Source organism: Lucilia sericata, unplaced genomic scaffold, assembly GCF_015586225.1.
Source record: "Lucilia sericata isolate MDLA Ls3-8-SP2 unplaced genomic scaffold, ASM1558622v1 Contig000021F_arrow, whole genome shotgun sequence".
Taxonomy (NCBI): domain Eukaryota; kingdom Metazoa; phylum Arthropoda; class Insecta; order Diptera; family Calliphoridae; genus Lucilia; species Lucilia sericata.
Genome location: NW_023994059.1, coordinates 459,420 through 477,389, shown reverse-complemented (window position 1 = coordinate 477,389; position 17,970 = coordinate 459,420). Strand labels below are relative to the sequence as shown.

The following is a 17,970-nucleotide window of genomic DNA, read 5'->3' as shown; positions in this document are numbered from 1 at the left end:
AGAATGCATGCAATTAAACTCAAACAAATAAAAAATAATATTTATTGTAAAAAGGATTAAATAAACAAACAGTAATACAAATAAAATACATAAAATGTGTATAAACTATAAAATTTATATACATATACTAAAATAAAAATAATAAAATACAAATTAACAAAATACAACACAAATAAATCATGCAATAAAACGGGCAAACTGGCAAGATTTGCTAAATTAACAATTAAAACACATTTCATTAAAAATTATTGAGAAAATGACAGAAAACAAATTATAAATATTTTAAAGAAATAAATTATGAAAATAATTATGTGAAAATGTTGTGAATGAAAAAAAAAATATAAAATAAAAAAAATGAAATATGTATACATGTATATGAAGAAATATGTATGTTAACTCGTGTATTATTTAGACAAAAAATAAAAGTATTTGGAACAATGTCAGTAAGTATCAAACTACTGCAAACACCACCATAGTAGGGAGGGTATTTTATACGTTTGATCCTACGCCCACCTTAAAGTATACCGATCGACTCAAAATCACTTTCTGAATTGGCCCAAAGACAAAACCTATTGAAAATGTCTAACATCGGTCCATTATTTCACCTAGCGCCCTTACCTTTAGAAAACACTTTAAATGTCCATAATTGACTTATAAACATTAATATCGCGATGAAATTCAGCGTAACTAATATTTGACTCTAAATTTTGTGACGATCGGCCCATATTTTATCCTAACTCCCATTATTTAGAAGATTAGTTTTTCATCCATGTATATCAGATACATCAGAAATTCCAACCATAGGCTACAGAATTTCCAAGCATATGCTATGCTGTTTTTTAAATTTTGGTAAAATTGAAGAAATTTTGTGAATCAATTTTGGTTACGGTTGTAATTTGAACCAGTTTTACAATTCATTTAATAAATTATATTAAATTTCTTTTTTAAATAATTTCCATTTATTTACAAAAACAAATAAAATAATTCATATGTACAGATTATTAAACATAAATGTTTGTTTTTTTGTTCAACTTTATAAATATATGTATATAAAACAAAAAAGCATCTTAACAACTATTGAGCATTATACATTATTTAAAACAAATTATAAATATAATAAAATAACACACAAAATATATTAACTACATGACTAAACAGACAACAACTATAGTAGTAATAGTATATATAGTAATTTTATAATAATTATAGTGATATTAGCACAAGAAAAAATGGCGTTCAATTATATAATATATAGCACGATAGTTTTGTTTTTATTAATTTTAAAGCGATTCATTCAGGTTGAGCTTCTTCCAGATTCATGAAAACATTGCGCATTTGTTCTAAATCGGGCGGTGCTGTATCTGGATTACGTATCCATATATTGTAGGCTCGCTTGTCGGTCAGTGTTAAGGGCTTAAAACACTTGGGATTGAGAGCCTCCTCCCCGGATATTTTTGAATTGTAGCGAGCATAGAGAAAGACTCGATAACGCCAATTATCAAAAGTCTACAATAATAAATAAACAAAATTAATAAATTGTCTAGTTTCAATAAAATAACAAAAACAAATTTTACTTAGTTATATCATTTACAACGAATGCTTCATTTATTAAATTTTTGTTAAAAATAGTCAAAATTAATCAGAAAAAAAAAACAACTAATTACATTAAAATTTGAGTACCGGAATGAATGTCTAAAATAATTTTCCTACTCAAATTTTATTTTCTGTAAATATACCAAAATTTAATATCTTCTTTTTGTAATAGTATAAAAAAAATACAAATTCACACACACACACACGTACAAAACAATACTACTCACTTGCTTCCATTCAGCTACGTGTTTAACAGCTCCCTGAGGTACGGAATTCAATATGTCAGCTAATTTAATCCAATAACGATTTAAAGCTGGATCATTACGTCTATGTTCGTTTATAACAGGATGCTGTTCCAAAAAGTTCACATAAACTTCTTTTTGCTTTTTTGACATGCGTTCTTTACGTTCTTAAGAGGGAATTGGAAAATAATTGATAAAGCACAAAGTTAATGCATTTAAATTCATCACAAAAACAAAAATGAAAAAATTGCAACCAACTTACGTCTTAAGCTATTTGAGGAGGATGACTCTTGCATTAGAGCATCTATATGTGGCTGATGTTGTTGATGCTGCTGCTGTTGTTGTTGTAAATGCTGTTGCTGTTGTTGCATAAAATACTCATGCATACGTTCTAAATGCAATTCTTGTTCTTGTAATTCTCTTTCCATGTACGAAGTTTCCTCATCGGTATCAGGATTATTGTGCAAATTCAAAGCAGACGTTGATGAACTTAATGATAAGGCCGTCGTTGTGGCTTGGGCAGTTTGTGATTCGTGCAGAGCAGACTGATGGTGTTGCTGGTGTTGTTGTTGCTGCTGCTGATGATGCAGTTGTTGCTGTTGATGCTCTTGTTCGAATTGCTGTTGTTGTGCTAGTGCAGAGTGAGTTACTGGAGGCGGTGATGATACTTCATCGTAATCTATTTTGGGTTCAATTTCAATTTGTTCTGTTTCAGTGGTGTTGTCTACTGACATTGTACTCGAAGGCGGCAGTGTATTTACATTGGTAATGCGTATTTTTAATGGTGGTGGATCATCATTGTTTTGTGAATGTTGTGAATTGGAAGCACTGCTCGATTGTTGTGGGTATTGTTGTAGTTGTTGTTGGTGAAGTTTATGCAGTTGCTGTTGTTGTTGCTGTGACTGTGGTTGACCATTGTTGGCAGTGTTTGTTGCTGTAGTTTTTGATGGTTCGTGTAAATCTAGAGCTTGCTTTTGGGTAGAACCGCAGCGGCAGGAAAAACAATTTGATATTAAAGCGTGATAGTTGTCTTTACAAGGATCAAAAACTAGAAATGGGAATTAAAGAAAATTAATTACAAAGAATACTTACAAACAAATTATAGCCTAAAAAAAAAACTAAAAAAGACTCTAAAAAATCGTTATTTCTCCTATGATTCATTATTTCCGAAACACATTCAGCATTAAATATATCGGAAATCGAAATTTCTTTTACAATTATTTGAAATTATTGTTTATATTTTTACAAATAACATTTTATTTGATTAATATTTTCTGTACAGAGATCTGACCTAAACTTCAATGTTAATTTAATACAGAAATTATTTAAGTACATTTTGTATTTTATTTATGTACAATTTACAAATTTATTTCACTTTCATTAACAAAGTGCATTTTTTAAAGTAAATCTATAAAGTAATTTACTAAAGGATATTATAAAAATATGACTTTTTTCTTCTCTAAATAAGTGGTGTTTTAACGTTTCAACATAAACGCTTTGCAAGATAAATGAACTTAGAGTTCTTTTAACGATTTAAATTTGAATCAGTAATCGTAATCAGGCTGGGACTCATCGAGGCTAGGAAACATTTCCATTTTTTCGAAGTCCTGAGGTGCAGTACTCTTATGGCTCGTCCACATGGCGTAGGCTCGCTGATCGGTGGGTGTTAAAGGTTTGTAGTTTTTGGGATTTTGGGCGGCAGCACCAGCAAGTTTAGAATTGTAGCGGGTATACATGAAAACACGATAACGCCAAGCATCAAAGGTCTTAAAAGGCATTGAGAGATTAATATTTATATAAAAAAAAACAATTCTTCTTTAGTAACCTGTTTCCATTCTTCTACGTTTTTTACGGCTCCCTGGGGAACACTATTTAATAAATTGGCCAATTTATTCCACAAGGGCTCCAGAATAACATCGTTGCGTCGCTGGGTCAACATGCAAGGATTGTCTTCGAAAAATTTCACATATAACTCTTTTTGGTCTTTGGACATACGTTCACCACGTCCTAAAAGTAAATGGAATGAAAAATTATTATTTGTAAAGAGAGAACAAGTAAATCCAAACCTACTTCGAAAGCGATTCATCATTGACGGCGAATATTGTGACTGAGAGGTGGGTGTTGAATGTTGAATATTTGCAACCGCTGGTTGCATTACAGCTACAGTCTGATTTAGAGGCGTTGGAGGTGGTGGGGAAGCTGCTGATATTGAGGTATTATTTTGTGGTGCAATCATGCTATGATGTGTATAGTTGGTAACAAAATGTTGCGCTAATTGCTGATGATGTAACGGTTGCTGTTGTGGCTGCTGCTGTTGGTGTTGAGCTTGTTGTTGCTGCTGATGTGGATGTTGCTCATGTTGTTGCTGCTGTTGTTGTTCATGTTGCTGCTGCTGTTGTTGTTGCTGATGTTCCTGCTGATGTTGTTGATGATGCTGCATTTGTTGTTGCATTACATCTTGATGCCTTTCGTAACGCAAATCTCTCGAATCCATCATTTCCGTTTCCTCCTGCTCAGCCTTCGGTATTATATCCATAGGATCGATTGATTGTGTCAGCGATTCAGGCGTATTTTCATTATACACCTGCGACACACGAATCTTGTGTGCCGTTTCTAAATTACTCGAATGTTCCGAGTGATTTTCTACCACATCCAAGGGGGAGCGTGTTCTGCTCATTATTGTGCCCACGCTATTGTTGGTTGCATACATTTGTTGCATTTGCGTTGCAGTTAGAGGCGAATCCATATTCGATGTTGACTCATTTGATTTTTGAGGCAAAGGTACAATGAGTTTCTGTGAACATGACGGTTCATAGTTGAGTTGCTCCTTAAGCATGGCGTCATCGTTACCTGTAAGAAAAAGCATTTTAAAATGCTGCGTTTTAATAGACAATATAAACTTCTAGACTTACAAGCAATAATTAAACGGGATGGACGGACTTAAAGAAAACATCGAAATATTTTTGTTTTATGGTAGTTATTCTTTTTTAATTATTTTGTGTAAGTCCTTCGATGATTCTTATAAACTTTTTTGTATATTGGCGCACAAATATTGAGTTTTCTATTTAGTAAAGAGAACATCATAATTGTAACAAATATTTTTATTAAAAATTTTATACACATTTTCAATACTGCGTTTTAACATCTTTCAATATTGAATTAAAGTTTAAACAATTTAATTAAAGCTTAGTTCCATTAATTGCGTGATACGCATTACGTACAAATTTCAATAGGTACCTGTTGTTTGACTTAAACCTTCCAAATGAGTTTTTGTTACATTACTGGGTTTCTTTATTTTACATGCTCGGGCCACGAGTGGCAATTTATTTAAAGCGTTAAAATGTTTGAACTTTTTATACCAACAGAGATTTATACTCAATTCGGTAAGAATATTATTCCCGTAAGTGTCTAAACAGAAATTAGCGCTTTTACCAATAACATACATAAGGTCCGAACATAAAAAATAGTTAGAGCTAACACGCCACAGTGATTAATTTTATTATTATGAATAAATCGTTTACGAATAAAAAATTAAAGTAAAAAGATAAATTTAACAAAAATGGTTTGTTAGTAATTTCGCGTTCGACATTTTGAAAATGCCCATATTGGGCATTGTCCGACGGTCCAGAATTCTTCTGTGGGTTGTAAAACTATGTCATGCAAAAAAATAAACATACTGATATGGTAACGTTAACTCTGAAGTTTTAAATACACGATTACAATGTTATTATGCGTTTGTGCTGATGTTTGTAACATCACAACCGCATCCTCAGAATAACGCACAACTTAGTTTTATATTATTATAATTGATACTGTAATAATCGGGCCTTATTTGACCCTAGTGCAATAAAAAAATTAATATAGTAGTGCCTCGGCAAAAATCAGCTCAACTTAGTTTTATATAAGTACAAATGACCTCGCTCCTCATACTAAGCCCTCTTCAGAAAATGAAGGTAAATAATTTACTTATAAACACTAATATCCTACATAAATCCCTATACGAAAAATTTATGATAGACCCATAGTTAGTTATCCTTGCACCCATATAACACTTCTTTCGAAAAGTTGGAAAATATATTTTATATTAGATAACTAATATATAATTCCCTGAAAATATTTTTTTTAAATGTACTACAGTAAATAATTAAACGTATTTGAAATATTACATAAAATTATTACAAAAAATTCTATTTTCCACTGGTAAACTATAAGATGTATTGATTTTTTTATTGTTTCATTCCCCTATCTTTTGTCTTTAAATCCCAATAAAATCTTCCAATATATTTGTTCATAAAACAACTAAAATTGGAATTTTGAAAAGGTCGTTTAAAAATTAAACTTTTTTGACAAAAACTGATAACAAGTTATCGTTGTCTTAAAAGGAACAGCTGTAAATACCTACATACTACATATGTATGTACAACAATATTATTTTTTCAACCATTTTTTGAGTTTTATATCTTTCTGAAATGCTTATTCTGTGAAAACTACGATTCCCCTTAAATAAAATTTTAAAACTAAAAAATTGGCGTTGTAATTGTTCCTCAAAACTTTGGAGCCGTTGCGGCACCAGTTAACGTTACCATATGAGTCTAATTGCTTGCATGTCATAATTTTTTTGGAGAACTTTCGGAATGTAGAGCGAGCGTCAAAAGAAAGTGTCCAGTTATTTTATTTGTCTAAAAACTTGTGTTATAGTGTAATTGTTGATAAAACATTAATTAAATGGTCCAAATATTTGTATATTGCTTTGCTTCTTAATAAAATAGGTATATCTGCAGAAGTAATGATCAGAATTTGAACCCATTTTTGTAAATTTTATCCAGATTCGTTGACTTATTTTTGATATGAAAGTAAGGTTTCTTAAGAGGTAATCTCATATATATGTAGAGTATTTATTAAAATAATCTTAGAATTGAAATGGTTTTACTGTTATAGGTTCCCTGGTTTAACAGTTATATTTTTTGATAATTCAGGGAATTGGTCTTCAGTCCTTAAGATTTTTGCTGTTCTTCAACATTAGGAAGCCATTTTAGTCATCCTGGTTAACGATAATTCCCAACCGTGTGACATCATACGCATTTTTCTATAATTTTTTAATTGTTCAGTGACTATTCCTGACCATTCGGTACTTGGGTAGCAAAATCTGTATAAAACTGCAAAAAACATTGCTAGCCTAAGTACTTTCTTTCAAAGAGATTTAAGCATTTCCCCGATATACCTACCTATTCAACGAACTCCTAAAATCAGCATTATGTTTAGAAAACATTTAGATACCTACAGTGTCTCTCATAATTATTCGAATTTGGGTAAACTATAAAAAATTAAATTTGGTTTAATAATATATTTTGTGTGCAAAATAAATAAATTAATTTGTTATATTGTCTAGATAGTCCTTATGTTTGATATCACGCTTTTTAAAACTTGAAAAATTTGCATTGATTTAAATTAATTGTGCTTTTTTAAAAAAAAGTCCATGAAATTGCCTCATAAAAGTATACGAATTTTTCCTGTATTTCATATTTGATCATATTATACGCAACACAAATTTTAGAATCGAATGGTTTTTATGCGTAATATTGTTTTAAGGGGTTACTATCCACGGAAAGGATATATTTTTGGCGCATTTGGTCCACAATTTTGCGGAATTTGTACCCTCTTTTCATGTAATATCATTAAAATAGCGATTTTTGGCCATAATTGTAAATTTTTCTCCTTTTTTCCAGAGATAAAACAAAAATTTGATATTGGGACTTAAAAGACCCTTTGGGGTATCTAAAAATAATATCTTTTGTTACAAGAATCTGTATTTAAACGTTCCAAGATAAATTATTCGGATCATTCTTCTTTCGCTAATTAAATATATTGGAACTTAAGTCCATTTTTTTAATACTAGGATCAACTATTTTCGGGAAAAGTTTTCTGGTATATATTCTTTTAGATATCAGCTTTTATACATTTTAAGTTTTCAATGTGTTGTGAAAGTGTACAACTCCGAAACATGCCTCGAAGAAACACCATTCAAAATAGTAAAATCATTATTTTTATATACCACTGGACTCCATGCTGCATGGCACGATATCATTATGATCACATCAAAAATGTTGATATGTGTTTAAATATTATTTACTATGATCAAATTGAAACCAAAATTTAGGACTTACAGTGTTATTGTAACGGGCAACATAAGCGTGAAAGTTACGAGTAGTAAAAACTGAAATCTACTATATAGGATGACGTTTTGTTAAGGCATGTTTTGGGGTTGTATACCGCTATAATATGTATATTGAAAATTTAAAATACATTAGTGCCAATATGTACATGAATATACACTAGACAACTTTGTCGAAAAATATCGTCCCTAGAGGTACGAAAAGGGACTTATGATCCAGATAATTCAATTAGAAACTGAAAAGCGATACCAAAAATACATCTTGGAACGTTTAAGTACAGATCCTTATAACAAAAAATATTATTTTTAGATACCCTATGGGTTCTATTAAATTCCAATATTAAATTTTAGTTTTATTTCTGGAAAAAGGGTGAAAACATTACAAATATAGCCAAAAATGAAAAGAGGGTACAAATCCCCCAAAATTGTGGACCAAATGGGTCAAAAATATATCCATTCGGTTGATAGTAACCCCTTAAAGCCATATTAAGCATAAAACCATGCGATTCTAAAATTTGTGTATCGTATAATATGATCAAATATGAAATACAGGAAAAATTCGCATACTTTTGTGAAGTAGTTTCATGGACTTTTTTTAAAAAAGCACAACTAATTTAAGTAAATGTAAAGTTTCCAATTTTTAAGGGGCGTGATATCAAAACTAAGGACTATCTAGACAATATAACAAATTAATTTATTTATTTTCCACACAAAATATATTATTAAATTTGGTTTCTTTTCATAGTTTACATAAATTCGAATACTTATGAGAGACACTGTATGTACGTATAATATAAGACTGTGTTTCACTTTGGGTAGCTGTTTGTTCACAGTTAAATTCGTTTTATATACAGTGTCTCTCATAAGTATTCGATTTTAGGTAAACTATGAAAAGAAACCAAATTTAATAATATATTTTGTGTGGGAAATAAATAAATTAATTTGTTATATTGTCTAGATAGTCCTTAGTTTTGATATCACGCCCCTTAAAACTTGAAAACTTTACATTTACTTAAATTAGTTGTGCTTTTTTTAAAAAAAGTCCATGAAACTACTTCACAAAAGTATGCGAATTTTTCCTGTATTTCATATTTGATCATATTATACGATACACACATTTTAGAATCGCATGGTTTTATGCTTAATATGGGTTTAAGGGGTTACTATCAACCGCATGGATATATTTTTGACCCATTTGGTCCACAATTTTGGGGGATTTGTACCCTCTTTTCATGTAATATCATTAAAATGGCGATTTTTGGCTATATTTGTAATGTTTTCACCCTTTTTCCAGAGATAAAACCAAAATTTAATACTGGAATTTAATAGAACCCATAGGGAATCTAAAAATAATATTTTTTGTTATAAGAATCTGTACTTAAACGTTCCAAGATGTATTTTTGCTATCGTTTTGCAGTTTCTAATTGAATTATCTGGATCATAAGTCCCTTTTCGTACCTCTAGGGACGATATTTTCCGACAAAGTTGTCTAGTGTATATTCATGTACATATTGGCACTAATATATTTTAAATTTTCAATATATTATAGCGGTATACAACCCCAAAACATGCCTTAACAAAACGTCATCCTATATAGTAGATTTCAGTTTTTACTACTCGTAACTTTCACGCTTATGTTGCCCGTTACAATAACACTGTAAGTCCAAAATTTTGATTTTAATTTGATCATAGTAAATAATATTTAAACACATATCAACATTTTTGAGTTAGATCATAATGATATCGTGCCATGCAGCATGGAGGCCATTGGTATATAAAAATAATTATTTTACTGTTTTGAATGGTGTTTCTTCGAGGCATGTTTTGGAGTTGTACACTTCCACAACACATTGAAAACTTAAAATGTATAAAAGCTGATATCTAAAAGAATATATACCAGAAAACTTTCCCCGAAAATAGTTGATCCTAGTATTATAAAAATGGACTTAAGTTCCAATATATTGAATTAGCGAAAGAAGAATGATCCGAATAATTTATCTTGGAACGTTTAAATACAGATTCTTGTAACAAAAGATATTATTTTTAGATACCCCAAGGGGTCTTTTAAGTCCCAATATCAAATTTTTGTTTTATCTCTGGAAAAAAGGAGAAAAAATTACAATTATGGCCAAAAATCGCTATTTTAATGATATTACATGAAAAAAGGGTACAAATTCCCCAAAATTGTGGACCAAATGGGCCAAAAATATATCCTTTCCGTGGATAGTAACCCCTTAAAACAATATTACGCATAAAAACCATTCGATTCTAAAATTTGTGTTGCGTATAATATGATCAAATATGAAATACAGGAAAAATTCGTATACTTTAGTGAGGCAATTTCATGGACTTTTTTTAAAAAAGCACAATTAATTTAAGTCAATACAAATTTTTCAAGTTTTAAAAAGTGTGATATCAAACATAAGGACTATCTAGACAATATAACAAATTAATTTATTTATTTTGCACACAAAATATATTATTAAATTTGGTTTCTTTTTATAGTTTACCCAAATTCGAATAATTATGAGAGACACTGTATGTACATATGTAAGTCTTCTAAACTGCAATAAAAATTTTATTTATTATTAATAACTGTACTGTAACAAACTTCTATAGATCTAAAATTGGTGTACACTTTCTTTGGGGCTCACAGTATGTAGGACATACGTATTTATTAAATACTATATAACTGATCGGTTATCGTTGTTGCAGCATGATTGCCTGACGTACTGTACTTAGTAATAACCCTATGTAGGTACCTAAATATCCTTGTGAGCAATAAATAATTCATTACAATTATGATAAGATAATGTCGTATTTATACATTTTTAATACATTTGTGGTGAACAATTATACCCATTGACAAAACTACATGTACTATGTAGGTATGTGTTGTTATTATTGTTTTTGAAAATCAACAGTTTACAATTCACATCTTTAAATTTTGAATTAAAAAGTTTTTATAAACACATTTTCTAATATTAAACTGAATTATATTGGTAAATAGGTACCTATAATAATAAAATTTGTGTACCTAATTCTTTGAAATAAATATCTTACATCATTTACCGGCTTCTAAAACGCATTGTAAATTGATAAAAACATTAATAAGAAACTAGACCACATACATATGTTTATATTTTTAATTTTTTAATAAAAAACTTACCCTGTCCAATTTCTATAACGAAATTAGTTAAATCGTGACGCTGTGCTAAATACTGCAACAGTAGTTCATCGGGTATATTGAAACCAATCTTTTTGTTGCGAAACTCAAAATTGTAAATACCAAAAGCAGCACGTACTGTAAAAACAACAAAAAATACAAATTGTTAAAAATTTAATAAATACAACAACAACCCACAACATCAACAGTTTTTTTATTCTACAAAAAGTACAAATAACTCGAATAACAACAAAAATACAAAATAATAATACAAGAAACATGTGTGTACGTGCATGTGAATGTTTGTGACGGTGTTTACAATAGACAGCGAACGAACACAAGGTACAATATATGAAATAGAAGAAGAGCAAGAGATAGAAACAACAAAAATAAAAAGAACGAGAAATGTACACACATAGAGAAAAGATAGCAGCCGTAGTGGTTGCGATAGTAGTAGTAGTAGTAGAAGCAGCACTAATATAGAAGCTTAAAAATAAAAAGTTAAAAATAGAAGCAAAAAAACAACACACTCAGACAATAATAAACTTTGACAGACTAACGAAATATAAAAATAATAAAAACGCGGGTAAAACAATACAAAAACGGTGGTGACAACACTTAAAATTGCTTTCAAAAACGCCTAAATTTAAATCGACCATAGGTTTTAAAAGTTTTTAGAATTGAATTTAGTTTAAATTTGAATTTCGATTTTTATTGGGGTACATTGATTTTTATTCCGTTTGCAACACATACTAAATACCTACATACATATGTAGTATATGTATGTACATATTCTAACCTTTGAGAAATTGTTATGAATAAAAGGCCCTAAGTGTTTATACAATTTTGAGACGATCTAGATTCTTGTCAGGTAAACGCATGCAAATCTTGAAAGCTTGTAAATTGTAAAGTCAATTTCCCCACTAAAATTCAATAGCAACAAGAAAGAAAGTAGAGTCGGACCACCACTAATGAAAAAACTGATTTTATAAAGAACGGTTTACATGGTGTTCACAGTAAAATAAGATATGGGAACTAATGTAGAATGGGAGACAATAATTACGAGAAACCGCAGCTTTTATAAAAATGAAAATGGGTTCTCCGGTAGGCTAGTTGGAAGTATGCTAGCCTGTCAGTCTGGAGGCTGTGGGTTGGATTCCCACCAGAAACTCTGATGTGCTACACTACAACGATCGTATGGTCATCATCAACCTGCTCGGTAAATTAGATTAGTATATACATACATAATTTGTAATTGTATTGCAATGGACAAATAAATAAATAAAAATAAAAACATAATTATGAACTCAAAAGCACCAGACGGGGTCCATTGTATATAAAAATGTACCGATTTTAAATAGGCTAGTAGCTTGGGCCTCGGTCCAAGTTAGGGTTAAGAATATACCTCAGAGAATGCTACCGCTGAGAGTAGTAAGGCCGGTGTGGGTGAGGGACTAGATATAGAAACGTAACAGAATATGGCTACTTCCTTGGCCTAAATTAATACAAGACTTTGGCATCCAAAAAATGCCGTTTCGAGAAAAAAGGGTTTTAGAAAAACTCGAATTTTGGTTTTTAGTATAAACCAAAATTCGGGGTTTTTTTAAACTTTATACCAATTTTATAAATGCGCGTTATATGCCAAATTTAATCAAATTATATTGAAAATTGCAACCTGTACCTAATATCGACAGACTGACAGCAAAATTATGCTCAGACGCTTGGTATGCTCATATATTTCAATATATTGGGTAAAAAATACATAAAATTTTTTAACTAAATTATCATTAATAAAAACCATGAGTAATTCTCTCTAATTGACAACATTGAAAACGAACAAACTAAAATACAAAACAACTAAACTACTATAGAATAGACCGACGAGTGGACGGACAGACATACACAAATACAGAACCAAAATGAAGACAGTAAAAATTAATAGCACTGAATACACACTTGAATTGCCCAAGTCTAAAGAAAAATTTTATTATTATGGGGCATGGTGTAAAAAGTATAGATGGACGGTATATATATGATTATGATAAGGAAAGAAGAGCGGTACGACGGGCTAAACAGGAAAACATTTGCAATTGGATTGTAGAAGGAATTTACGTTTTAATTTACTTAATTTGATTAAAAAAACAATCTATTCACCACTCACCGACATTTTTCAAGTCCCAAATGCTTAAATCGCGATTCTCTTCAGGCACTCCAATCATTAATAATTTTTTGGTGTCTCGAAATTGAAATGGTAAAATAATGCCCGAACGTAATACCATTTTTATTGCAACTTTTTTTCTTATTTTTTGGTTTTTTGTGGGTAAAATATTTCTATTTTAATATTCTTTAATTCACTAACACTCAAAATAAAATCATAAAAAAATAATTTTTACTACAACACTTGTTTAATTTAATTTTGAATAGGTAGGTATAATTTTATTTAATTAAATTATTTTGATTTTTAATACGAATTTTTTTGAAATATTTTTTGTACACCTTCATTTAACTTGTTAACTTGTCAAAATGAAAAATTCTTCTAATCTTTATTTTAATAATATTTTCTTTCCTTTTTTATTATTTATTCAATTTCTTATCTCAATTTTCTCACTCTCATTTACGTTGTGCGTGTAGTGGTGTCATATGTGTATAAAGAACATCCAAAAGAAAATAAAAAATTGTTGGAATAGTAGAATAGAAGAGAAAAGACAACAAAGTTTTTAATAAAAACAAACCAGCGCTAGTCAATTCTGCTTTATTTTTGCCAGACGTCGTAAGTTAATTGTTGTTGTTTGTGTTTTGCCCTTGTGTTGTGCTATACAATTTAATGTTTTTGTTTACGAATGCGAGTTTATAGGAGAATTACAAACAAAACAATAGTAGAGTAGTATTTTTTCTTACTAAAAGAAACGAAACACTAAATGGATGTCCAAATAAAAAAGTTTAAGTATTTCGTGTTTCGTTATGCAAAAAATATTCAAAATCTCAAAAATACCTGTAATAACATAAACACCCTACATGCTTTCCTTTATCATTACTTACATATACATACATAATACCTATGTATTTTAAAAAGGTATTTATAATTTTTAACAAATTAACGTTCTTTTGCTCGTGCAAAACATAGGAACGACATTTTTTCTTGACATAAATTAAGAGTACCAATTCTGCAGATATTTGAATATATTTAATATTCATATATATTCGGAAAGACCTTCTCTTGTGAGCATGAATGTGTAAAATTTTTTTTCGCTTTCCTTCAGTTTCCGAGTTATGGAAATTTACATACATATAAAGTGGCAACCCTAAAAATTATGATATACAAAAAACGCATTTTTAGTAAATTTAAAGATTTTGATGTAAACTTTCAATATTTATATAAGATTTACAATTGCTTCTTAAAAAATTAACCAGTACAATTTGAATTTCTTTTTTCAAAATAAAAAAAAAACTTCTTAAATCTATCAAATCAAGTATTAGGGCAAAATTTTAATTAAAAAATTATTCAAAAATATAACAGAAAAGATCTTCAAATACCCATGTGTATATAAAATAGGTAGATATACAAAATATCATTAAATGAGTTTTAAATAGATAAATACATACATATATGTATATAAATATACAAAATAAGTTCAGTTTAAAATTTTAAGCTTATGTTGTAGGAAATATTTAATATAGGTAGGTATGTACATAATTTACATATCTAGATCTTGATTTTGCAGTCATGTGAATGATCTTCCAAAAATAAGGAATTTTTATTAATTCTTTTAAATTAATCTGAAGGCTTGAAAAAAATACGATTTATACCATATTTAATTTCGCCTCTTAATCTGCATAAATCTGTAAATGATTCATCATTAATACTAAACCAAATGTCTACACCACCGTCATTTCCTCTTTCTCGTTCTCTAAGTACTTCCCAATCTTCACAGCAGAGTGATGCATTTTGTAATCGCATTAAGGACAACATTACTTGAGTTTCTAACGTTGGCGGAGGTATATAAACTTTAACTGTATGACGGCTAATTTGAGTTATAGGAAACACATCAAGTTTTGCTCCATGCCATAACTTATCCAAGTTAAGTATAAATTTTGTAATGAAATTGAATGCGTTTTTGTTATGGCATCCCACAATTTTTATGCCTCTCATCCATTTAGCGCCATCAAAGAGACCAATGCTGGAATCATTTGTTCGTAACATTTCACAATTAAGAGCTTCAAGTAAACGCTTTTCTAACATGAGCCATTTGTCATTTGTAATTCTCCAATTAGGGTGACTTCTATCAATTATAACGATTTGCAAGTGAGGTGGACTTGAAATATTTTTCAAAGGTTTAAGCCATTTAAGTTTTGAAAAATCATAGTTATTAGATCGTTTTTGTCTAATTGCAGTTGTGGAAGAAGCTATGCTTGAAATACTATAGTTTGTTGGTTCCTTTTCATTTTGGGTGATGTTATTTAAGCCTTTATTATTACAAACTTCTGAGTTTTTTTCCTGCATTGAGGTATTTAGTATGTTATTAGTATTCTCGGTTGTAAAGCTCGATTTTAATACTTTGTTACATTCTTGGATCCCTCCTTCAGCAATGTGAGTTGTTTTATTACTATTTTCCCCAGGTCCTTGACAACGCCGTTTGCGTTTATTTTTACGTTTTTGTCGAATTTTATTATTATTTGCAGATTCAGTAGAACAATAATCTAAATTTACAACTTCTGCACCTGGATCTTTCAAATTGGCAACAGCATTTTCAGAGTTACTTGGTATAATTACCGGTATTTCTTCTTGTTCATCTTTAATTACAATGCAAATGTTTGATTTATCCTCTGCAGAAGTATCTTCTTCCACAAAATTTATAACTATAACATCTTTTGAATCCTCCACTTCGTTGTCATCGCTTATTTCTATAATTTCTTCATTATCCCCAATGATTTCCACATCGTCCGACGACATGTCTTAAAGTTGTTGGTAAACAAATATTTTAAGTCGCAATATGTAAAATTAAATTATAATCCTCACCGTTTATTATATTTTAATGTAATTTTAGTGCAATAATTTAATTTTGTTAAATTAATCAAAATGTACGTATGTATATATTCGTTGCATTCATTTAAAATAATACAAATTCTCTTAGAATAATTTCCAATTTTATTAATTGCAATTAGTGATGACAAATGGATTGTAAACACAACTATCGATAACAATGTTTTGATAAAATGGGTGTTACCATTGTGTTAATATTTTTATTGTGAATCAATTCAACTAAATAAAAATAATTTAACTTGTTGGAAAAATACGTAAAATTTTGGATTTTTTGCCTTTTTTGATTTTTTTTTTGACTTTTATTTGCATAATCGATTTTTCTACTTTTTTCTTCCATAATTTAAAAGTCGATTATAGAACCCAAATTCAACTTAATTGATTTTCGGCAACACCATTGTCATCGTTTTTTCGCGCACTTTCCCAAAGTGTAATTAAGTTAAAACTCTGTTAAAAATTAAAACTTGTGGCAAATATTTAATTTTTATAACTCTATTTTATACATATAACACTGTGTGACAAAAATTACTCAACATGTGACCGAGTGCGGTTTGTGTATGTACCCTGCCAGCAATTTTGTAGTCGACTACGAGAAAAATTCACTTCTAGTTTACTTTTACAGACTGACTATAAGCTAACTACAATGTAATGCAGAGCTGTCCCGAAATTTTGTATTTGGCAAAGTAAAGAACCGACTTTTAAATACTAACTACAAGCTTACTATAATGTAATGCAGAAGTGCCTCAAAATTATCTGGAGAGAATTAATTGTATTTCAACATGTTTTCTCTGTTATTATGATTTTATTTGTTAACTTTAGTAGACTGACTATAAACGAACAACAATGTAATGCAGAAATGTTTCAAAATTTGGTATTTATTAACCTAAACAACCGACTTTTAAAGCTTGTAGCTAACTATCATATAATGCGGGAGTACCCCAAAATTGTCTGGAGAGCAGTTTGTTTCGACATGTTTTCTTATGTTTCTTTATTATTTGGAATTTTGTTTTACATTTCTGTCATTTTCTTGCATACGTTGTGAAATTAGAGTCAGTAAATTGGAAAAATTAATTGTAAAAGGTTACATATTTCAAAACTCGGTCCCTAAATTCTGCTGATTAATACTGTAAATATAATACATTAACAGTTAACATTACACATAACATTTTAAAATTTATTTTAGATTTGGATCAATGGGAATCATGGAAATAATGAACAAATCATTCATAATTTTATGGATACCGGTGTTATTATTAGTTCCCCATCAGAAAACTGATGTCTATTAATTTTAACGAACTAATACCATAACTTGTATTAAAGCGAAATGAAATTTAGATAACTAGAAGTTAAATTTTAAATAAATTTAATTAAAATGTAATTAATTAATACAGTAGGGAATACAAAAGAAAACTATTACTTGACTTTTCTGCAACTAACTTTAAGTTAGTTAATAAAGAGTTACCTTTAAGCTATTTTTTTTAGTAACTAACTTTAAGCTAGTTGAAAAGTCATGCAGAGTCGGACAATTGACTACTGCGTATGACATCGCCATGTTAAAATAGTCAGTTGGCTCCATTAAAAATAATCCAAGAATCAACCATAACTAGTTGATGAAAAAGTCGGCTTTTAATGTATTTAAAGTTAGTTGAGTTGCTGGCAGGGTAGTTGAACATAAGATTATCCTGCCATATTTAGAATTTTTAATTTACCCTTATATAGCCACACTTCTATATTCAGTACGAATATATGTAAGTGAATT

At 29.6% G+C, this 17,970-nt stretch overlaps 2 protein-coding genes across 4 annotated transcripts; both read right to left on the bottom strand.

The window, feature by feature from the left end:
* Nucleotides 1-949: 949 nt before the first annotated feature.
* Nucleotides 950-13,799, bottom strand: LOC119607998 (putative mediator of RNA polymerase II transcription subunit 26). 3 transcript variants are annotated; one of them, XM_037962219.1, is made up of 5 exons: nt 13,335-13,799; nt 11,177-11,311; nt 2,098-2,883; nt 1,821-1,993; nt 950-1,506 (listed from the first exon to the last, which is right to left on the bottom strand). In XM_037962219.1, the coding sequence occupies exons 1-5, from the start codon at nt 13,450-13,452 to the stop codon at nt 1,291-1,293; spliced, it is 1,428 nt and encodes a 475-aa protein (XP_037818147.1). In that variant the 5' UTR covers nt 13,453-13,799; the 3' UTR covers nt 950-1,290. The 3 variants fall into 3 exon arrangements, with proteins under 3 accessions (XP_037818147.1, XP_037818138.1, XP_037818131.1); XM_037962210.1 differs by having other exon boundaries at nt 1,821-2,002; nt 13,335-13,779; XM_037962203.1 differs by lacking the exons at nt 950-1,506; nt 1,821-1,993; nt 2,098-2,883 and adding exons at nt 3,069-3,601; nt 3,661-3,842; nt 3,906-4,685 and having other exon boundaries at nt 13,335-13,722.
* A 711-nt stretch (nt 13,800-14,510) lies between these two features.
* LOC119608016 lies at nt 14,511-16,344 on the bottom strand. The gene is made up of 2 exons (XM_037962230.1): nt 16,191-16,344; nt 14,511-16,126 (listed from the first exon to the last, which is right to left on the bottom strand). Exon 2 carries the CDS (start codon nt 16,122-16,124, stop codon nt 14,946-14,948), a length of 1,179 nt encoding a protein of 392 aa, XP_037818158.1. The 5' UTR covers nt 16,125-16,126; nt 16,191-16,344; the 3' UTR covers nt 14,511-14,945.
* Between the last annotated feature and the right edge of the window lie 1,626 nt (nt 16,345-17,970).